This window comes from Liolophura sinensis, chromosome 1 (genome assembly GCF_032854445.1).
Source record: "Liolophura sinensis isolate JHLJ2023 chromosome 1, CUHK_Ljap_v2, whole genome shotgun sequence".
In the NCBI taxonomy this organism is placed as follows: domain Eukaryota; kingdom Metazoa; phylum Mollusca; class Polyplacophora; order Chitonida; family Chitonidae; genus Liolophura; species Liolophura sinensis.
The window spans coordinates 24,741,928-24,750,708 of NC_088295.1; the positions used below are offsets into that span (position 1 = coordinate 24,741,928).

Here is an 8,781-nt window from a genome sequence, read left to right on the forward strand (position 1 = left end):
TTCTGCGGACATACAATTTTATTCAACAACAGTTGAAATTGGCCTTTCTATTTGAGTTTGTTGAAGACGTATGGAGTCTGGATACATTTACATATTACCATATGTAATAAACGAAAATTCAAAGCCACAAAGCGTTAAACATTACATCAAATATTTCTTTGGTTTATACACCATCTTGAAATCTGAACAAACACACATTCTTGGGGATCTACCCAACCTGGTTTCTATTATAACCAGGGCAACTGTTTTGTCACAATTAATAACCCTTGTAATAAGTAACCATATAAACAACTAGCACGAGCAAACCGGAGTCAGATATAAGCCAATACATGGGAATCATTTTTATAAACAATCTGCGAAAGGACAAAAGGTACAAACCATAGCATTTTACAATAATGGGACGAAAGCTAATCCAGCTTGAAAAAAAAAAGAGTACAACGGATACGTTAAAACGCTTTTTGCTTCTAGGTTAGTGATAACGTGAAAATGAGTTTGTGGTCATCCGTTTATCTATTGCTTTATCTAGTGGTGTTTTAGAGTAGTCAGATACATACATTCTAACTGCTTTTGAAAACAACGTCCATCAGGATTTAGGCAATTGTTAGTGATATTTAACATTGTTTTCCCAGAATTCCTGGAAACGAAAACATTAAGTGGACATAGAACCCAAAATTAGGAGATTATTCTGTAACGAGTGACCATCAACAAGTATTTGGAAATGACAGCTACGTAATGATTTGCTTCGTGGTAAAAGTCGGTACACAGTGGTCCTTAGCGTAACTGCTTGTCACATTCACGGCGAACTTTACTGCAGAAATACAGTGTTCAGACATCTGCAAGCGCGCCAATGCCGTCAGTTTAGAGCGTCTTGGGTGCCAAAACTCTCTCTATTTAACGCGTATACTGCCAAGTCAAAAAGACATTTGCTATCTGTCTGCCTCTAAACTGTACTTCTGTGACACTTTTAACATGATCATTTGCGTAAGATATTCCCTTATATAGAAAAATAACTTACAATACTGCAAAGGAGAACAAACCAATCACAGTATGTCTGACGACTTAGCATCCTAACACACTGACTTAGGATGTTAGTATTTAAACATATAACAAATTTCACATATTCATACATATAAAAAAGAAACATCTGGTCTAAGGAAGAGGAGGGTGGGTATTTATCGGTGGTGAAACGCATACAGGAGAATATTACACCGTGTGGAGCCGAGGGAAAATCCCAAACCTTGGCTACTGCACATTGAGGAAATAAAACAAATTGTAACTTGAATGTAAAAACATTTACAAGATATGTAAGACCAGAACATTCATGTCTACATAAATAAGACAACACAAGCGTGCATAAATCTAATTACACCGAAACATGGATCATAATGGTTTCTTACAACCTAATATATACTGTATAGCCATAAAGAAATGCCCCATTTTTGCAAGAAAGGTTTTGTAATCTTCTTTGTCAGGGGAGAGTAGCTTTATAGAGTTATCGAGAGTGTGATAGTTCATATGCAGACAGTCTACCGCTAAATCCCACCTTCCACAACTATGTACGAGATATTCTGCTTCAAAACTTAGTTGCTGGTTACCACCACATACAGACAAAACAACTCCCGGGAAATCTTATCAACAAGGACGTTTTGTCCCCATAAAAACTGAAGCATTTAAAGTACAGTACGAGATATATTAACAATAATCTGCTAACATAAAACATTATTCTATCATTTGTTTAGTGCCGGTTTGGAAGTTGCCCGTTTTTTGGCTAGGCCGCCTTTGTCTTTAGACTGAGTAGCTCCTGAAGTCGTGGAGGCCAGCGTGTCTGCTGATTTGCTCCGGGCGACAATACTACTTCCGGGAAGAGCATCTTCATCTTGGTTTTCCTTTTCTTCTTCTATCTGAGATTTTTTCAGCGTGGCGAATATGTCTTTGAACAAGGCCTTATACGTTGGCACACTTTCAATAGGCGATGTAGCAGTGTCCGTTTTAGGCACTGTTTTTTGAAGGCTGAGGTTAAATAATGTTTGTACCTCCTTATGAAGTTTGGCGACCACCACTTTGGAGGCTCTACTCTCTTCATCCGGTCTCTTACTGAGCGTGGTCAGCAGTTCTTCATACTGCTGAATAAGCGCTGTGTACTGGGCACTTATCTCATTCAAAATGGACACCCCTCCCTCTACATTCTCACCTTCGGAGTTTGCAGACGGGGCCATCTCGCCAGTCTCACTCACCACCTTGCTGATGGATTCACTGCTCCCATATACACTACCCCCGTCCCCCAGTTTAGCATACCTGCCCTCACTACTGACCTGAGGGTCGTCATGCTCTACGTCACTTTCTATTATACCTCTCTTATGCGCATGCGTTAAACCTGCATCATTACCGAATATTTTGCATAGTTGCTCATATTTTGATTGCACTACTTCAAAATACACTTCCCTCTCTTTAGCCTCTGTTATCTTCTGCTCCAGTTCCCGATTCCTTGATTCCAGACTTTGATTTTCCCGCTCCAGGTTCCCTATCACTTCTTCTAGTTCACCATTTTTCTTTCTCTCCACTGTAACCTGAGACCGCATATTTCTGATCATTTCCTGAGATCGCCGAATTTCCACCTCGTAAGGGTTTTGTGGCAGAGATCGGAACTGATCAACATATGTCCAACCCAGAGAGTCATTGTACAAATTCTTACGCAAATCCAAAGCTAGCGCTTCCGGTAAATTCGGAAAACTCCAGTTTTTCTTCTTCTCTTTACTCTTTCTCTCTGATGCTTTTGCCTCATCGGCCTTGACCTGTAGCTCTTCACACCTCATCTCAAGGTCATCCACGGCCGAACAGAGTCTGAGAAACAGAACGTTACATACATACATAACGTAAGAAATGACCTGTCGAATTGTTCATAAAAGCAGTACTCTTCTAAAACTAAAGGATGGATATAAAAGAAAAAGTGTGTTTCGTCACATTTAAACACCAAAAAATCACATTAAACTTAATTCATATTTTTGCCAATAAAATTGCAAATACTTATAAGCGTTTCTTCACCCATTGTCCAAATTACAAATGTTTGACCTTTATATTTCTTAACTGGACTTCAATTTCCTTCAATCGTATTCATTTTTTACACTAGTAATTGGTTACAATCATCAGGCAGCAGCTCATAAGCCCTGATAAAGCCTATGTTTATGCCCAATCAACATGAAACCATTTAGATTGGGACACGCTTATAACAGACTGTCTCTATGAGTACAGTAATTTCCGTTATTTGCTTAAAATAGCTGACGAGTTACAAACCTCTGGATCCTCTCCTTGTCAGAACGGGACTGCTGAGTTAACGACAGGTTCAGCTTCTCCATCTCTTGACTCGTACGATCTAGTTCCTCATAGATCTTCATCCGCGAGTCATTGACGTCCCGCAGAGCGTCTAACTGTTTGGTCAAACTCTGTAGTAAAAAAAAAACAGCCATAAGTCTCCTACATTCGTGACGAACATCAGTACTTCTGTTCTGCTGATATACTTAACGGGTGCTTTAATATACTTGTAACGAATATTTGTGTAAAATACGGGTGGTACAATTAATATGTGTATCTCACCCAGGTTTCCTGGCGTTAAACGCAGCCAAGATAGAGCTTGAGTTTGAGCTCTGGATCTCAAGGGCTTGTCTAGCCAAGACCAAGAGGATACATTCCTTGTGTATAGGCAAGATCAACATGTGGTTGAATCGGCCTTCATTCATTGAAGAATGAAGCCTACATTTGATCCTGTGAGCGATTGAACAATCTTTCTACAATGACACAGGTCTGTGGGCTTACTAACAACACCTTTGGTAGCACTAAATAATATAGGACAAAAGTCATTTGGTTGCATGCTGTTTTGAATGCTGTGCACACCAAGACATATGTATTCATTGTGTTCTCATTTGTTAGGTATTTCTTAACCGCCTGTTCCATCTGAGCGTTAAATTGTGTCCACGCAAGATAAAACTACCAGGACAGGGTAAGTTGCATAGGTATATAAAGTATATCTAAGGGCTACTTAATATACTTACCTGAGAGCATATTTCACTTCGGCTGTGTTTTCAATAGGGCGTCGAATGTTTTCATTTGTGCTTGGATTAATTAAAAGTGTCACAGTAATTCTAGCTTATTTAAGTTTCCATGGGAGAGTTCGTTTAGGTACGTATTCTAGCTGAATACGCCTCATATTGTAAAGACAATAGTGTCAGCATTGATGCTCGGAATTTGGTGGAATCCCATTAATTCTTCCTTTAGAAGAATTAACTGCTCTTGGTTGGTGTTCGTATTGCGAAATTGTTGCAAAAAAGCGAAGGTCTTTATTCCTAGCCACAACCTGCGGATGGCCGTGGGTTTCCCTCGGGCTCTGCCCGCCATCGTATTAGTGAAATATTCTTGAGTACGGCGTAAAACACCAATCAAATAAACAAATAAATATCCCTAGCCAAATTAGCGTTAAGTTAATCGTTCAGCGATAGATCTACACTAACTGTCTGGCAAATAAGCAGATTGTGTTGCCAATTATGACATTGATAATTTTGATATTTTTGAAATTTCTCGAAACTAGTTTGCAAACTAAAAAGTCGAAAATACCGACTCCAAATAACTGATTCTGTTGGTCTGCTGTTACATGGATATGGAATAATAATGGACAAAAATTACTATTGGGAATAAACTTGACTAGTGAGGTAGAAATGTGTCATGCAGAGGGTGGTTAGGGTTTTCTGCAGAAGCCTCCGCGGACCCAAAGGATTACCTCAATTTCACAGGCTTGATCTGCGTTAATCTGCTGGTACTGGAAAATTTGATTCTCTAAATCTCGATTCCTCTCCAGTAACGTCTTCCCCAGCTGGGCGGCTAGTATCAGATCTGAAGCGAAAGATTAGCAAAGGTACTCACACGGTACAAGTGTTTGAGAGCACTGGTACTAGAAAGTGAATAATCTGACCACTGGTCAATCATCACCAACGTGAGTGAAATCTCTTCATCACTGGCTCGCCAAAGCACGTATTTGCCACATAGAAAAAGATATATTCTAGTAGCAGATATATGTACCACATACATAAAGGGTGTATTTGTAATATATAGACTAACTTGTATATATATGGGTGTTGTTAAATCCCATAATAGATTTACTATCTATACAGGGTGTAACGATCTAGCCTTAGGGTAATACATACTTAGCTGCGCACTTTGGTTCTGGCGTCACTATATACTATTCTCATGGTCCATTATCTGAGTAAGGTTACTCCGACACTCTCCTACAGGGAATGGGTTATCACAGAGTGCCAATGCAATCATGGGCAATGTTCATTTGTCCAATTATGTAACTTTTTTGGCAAATGTCGGTCTTGTTGGTAGTGCCGTCTGTTGATTTCTGATTTGCGCTGCTCATAACACATTTCTACGTCAAGATTACCGCATTATACAAAAACTGTTTAATATAAAAACATTACTAGCGTACTCATAAATCATTGTTCCATCTTTACATATAACTTTATTCCTTTGCATAGAAAAGCAACTGCTCGCTCGGCCGCTCAGTACTGAGAGGTTACAGCGAGGACACAGGACTGGTTGGTCCGGTGTCAGCATAATGTGACTGAGTGAGGTGTCACTCCTAGTGTCTTCGGCATGTCACTTCAGTGGCGTCAGCACTTTGGCGGCATGGACTCGACAGAGTTTATGTTCACATATCTAATCATTCCTCGTCGTCATATGACTGAAAAATTGTTAAGTACGACGCAAAACCCCAAGCATACAAACATACATAGAAAGCTACTTTACTTGGACAATGCACCTTACCATATCCGCGTCACTGCGGCTTAATGGTGGTGTCTAAATCTATTCCAGTACAGCTAAACAATTATCACCTACTGTGAGTTCGAATCACCAGTTGCCATGTAGCGATCGTATGTATGTACTCTTCACATGTGTAGTCCGAGTTGCTTTATCTCTGTGGTGTTGTAGACATTCCCGCGACACGCCAAAACAAAGGCGTTAGTGTTGCAGCGACTTGTGCAATAACACGGTTCAACCGTCGTATGTGCCATGTCTATTAAAGCGTTCTCCTTGTCGCTATCCTCCTTGATATTTAGAAGGTTTTAACATCGTTAGATTTACATTTCGTCAGAAGACATGCCATGCAAAACAGATCGGCTATCAGCCTTAACTGAGTACCAATTACTAATCATTTGTTGCACGTATCCCACTGATTTCTCTGTGTAACAGATGTGACCACTCTATAGGATTTATATGGACAGGTCAATCAACAGAGCATGATACCAAACGACTAAGCTAACCCCGAAACGTGATATGATGTAGGACAGCATTTTGATCTATGACAAAAAATTGACAGTATGTTTGCAAAAGGTGATTGAATCGACGAAAAGGTGATTGAATCGATACGAATTTCCCACGGCAAATGAAAGGCAAGTTTCCGGTATACTGTATACATGGTTGTGTAGGCCTAGGCTAGGCCATTAGGCAAGGAAAACTTGAATTAGTGCTGTTAAACAATGTGAGTAATTAACAGAGAGGTAACTATATTAACGGACGGATAGCGACCAACTATGTCAGCTAATTGTTCACGTTACATTTAGCATTACATGAGTGTATATAGCATAAGCTACACTTCACACTGTTTTTATAATTGTCGGTGACATACGGATAATCAAGGTCAACACACAGAGCGGTTGGATATTATATGTGAGTCCTTCACGAAGTTAAATCCTACTCCTGTGTGAGCTCGTTCACATGCACCCCCCACCCCAAAAAAACAACACCCCTGCACAGAGCCTGATTTCCTGACGAGCCTTATTTGTCACCACTGAACTGTGTTTTGAATATCAGTATGTACGCACCATATATACATGTAAGTATGCAATTAATAAGGTATTTATGTTATGCAAAGAATTAGGCAATAATGTACAGCCCTGTACGTGAGGGAAAGCCAATAACACACACACGTTTCTCAGCGTATCGTCAAGGACAACTGCAGAAAACCTAAGGGAAGCCCATTACATATATCTTCACAGTATTAGTGGGTGAACAGACCACCGATCCGTAATAAAGTAGTTCAATTCACTACCGGTATTCGCCGTCAAGTACGTCCTCGGGCAGTTTCGACAAGTCTTCGAAAATCCAAATGAATAGGTGTATGGTGATGCACATATCCTGGACAACAATTAACGGACCAGAACACAACAACGGTTTCGCTCTCTGCAGTTACTATGTAATCTCATACACACAGCACGATGTCTCTGAGGATACGATTAGGCATACTTGTGTATGGCAACAAAGCTTCGTTGAATATAAGCACTACACATCATGTATGACAGGCGTCTACCCAATTTACTCGCACGTGAGCGTTACATACATCGCAGTCTACTGGTTATAAATGATTATCACTTCTGCCGTTTGATGGTCTGGCCATGCAGGTATAAATATTTATACTGCTCCACAGTCTGACTAACTTCAGTATACACGTTTCGATTACACATATCTGGCCGATTACTCATACAGAAATACATCACTTGTATAGCCAATGTACAAACTGTATGGGCCTAATTGTCACCTGGACTGCACTTCTTTAATGATACACAAAATGTTCTGTAAACTTACTTGATCTTATTTTTAAGCTAATGGATATATATTTATTCTATATGCTTTGGCTTCAGTGTCCCTTATCGGCACACATTACGTATGTCTGCGATATCCATACATCCTCTACTCCCACGCTGAGTCTCATCTAATTGAATAATTTATTCAGCTCCCATGCATGGCTGACGCTGGCTATCAATGAATGAACCCTGTTGTTTATGTCAGCTATGTCGGCCATGTATCGATTTGCCAAGTCTATGGAGATATTACAAACTCTACGCCCGGCTCCACCCCAATTCGACCCCACCCCATCCCAGCTGGATTTAACATATTCAGCATGATCACAATACGAATCCAATTCGAATAGCCTGACAGCTGGTAGACGCTGCACAGTAGTCAGGTATACCCAGTCGGAATGACCAATGACGTCACCCACACACTTCTCGGTTCCCCTTGCCGGCATGCCAGCTGTCGGGCTAAGCTACCGTCTTTTGAATCTGACAGCTCCCTTACTCACCGTTCTGATACCAGCCTTCTTCGTCACTCTCTGGACTGTCCATTCCTCCACAAGTCTCGTTTTAGTTGTGTCTGTTTTGCACTATATGAGATCCGCCCTCCCCATCACAATCGTACACAGAGATACCCGTCTTCCTTCAGCATCCAGATCAGCAGCCTATCCGCCAGCGACGTGGCATCGTATGGAGCTGGTTAGAGCGATCCGTCACTCGCTGCATAGAACCTCCACCGTACGGGAAAATGGGTCAGCGGTCATGTGACCGAACGATTTTCCTACATGTATGCTATAAAAGCCGATCAGGACAAGCTGTGGCCCACAGAAAAGCTTTCTGATTTATCCAAACAGAAGGATCTGAAACAAAATGTGTAAAAAAAAAGAAAAAAAAAAAGATTTTCTCAGAGGCAAGGATTTTGCTGTTAACTGCACAAATTTGCTTCGTAGCATTTGTTTACATTACCGCATAGTTATGAGTAAGACGCTAGCACCGCGGTGTCTGACATACAGCTATGTGTGCACACGCTATCCTGTAGGCTTAGCAATGCTTACGTGAGACTGTTAGTGTACGGGCCACTTAACTGTGCAGACAAACCAGCAAGATATAAACATTCTTCGACAATTTGCAATTGATGTACCGGTACCTACACTCACCTGTC

The 8,781-nt window shown here is 40.7% G+C and overlaps 1 protein-coding gene across 1 annotated transcript; it reads right to left on the bottom strand.

The window, feature by feature from the left end:
• On the bottom strand, positions 1-8,282 carry LOC135477603 (cerebellar degeneration-related protein 2-like). The gene is made up of 4 exons (XM_064757771.1): positions 8,129-8,282; positions 4,769-4,881; positions 3,292-3,440; positions 1-2,841 (listed from the first exon to the last, which is right to left on the bottom strand). The coding sequence occupies exons 1-4, from the start codon at positions 8,169-8,171 to the stop codon at positions 1,728-1,730; spliced, it is 1,419 nt and encodes a 472-aa protein (XP_064613841.1). The 5' UTR covers positions 8,172-8,282; the 3' UTR covers positions 1-1,727.
• Positions 8,283-8,781: the final 499 nt, after the last annotated feature.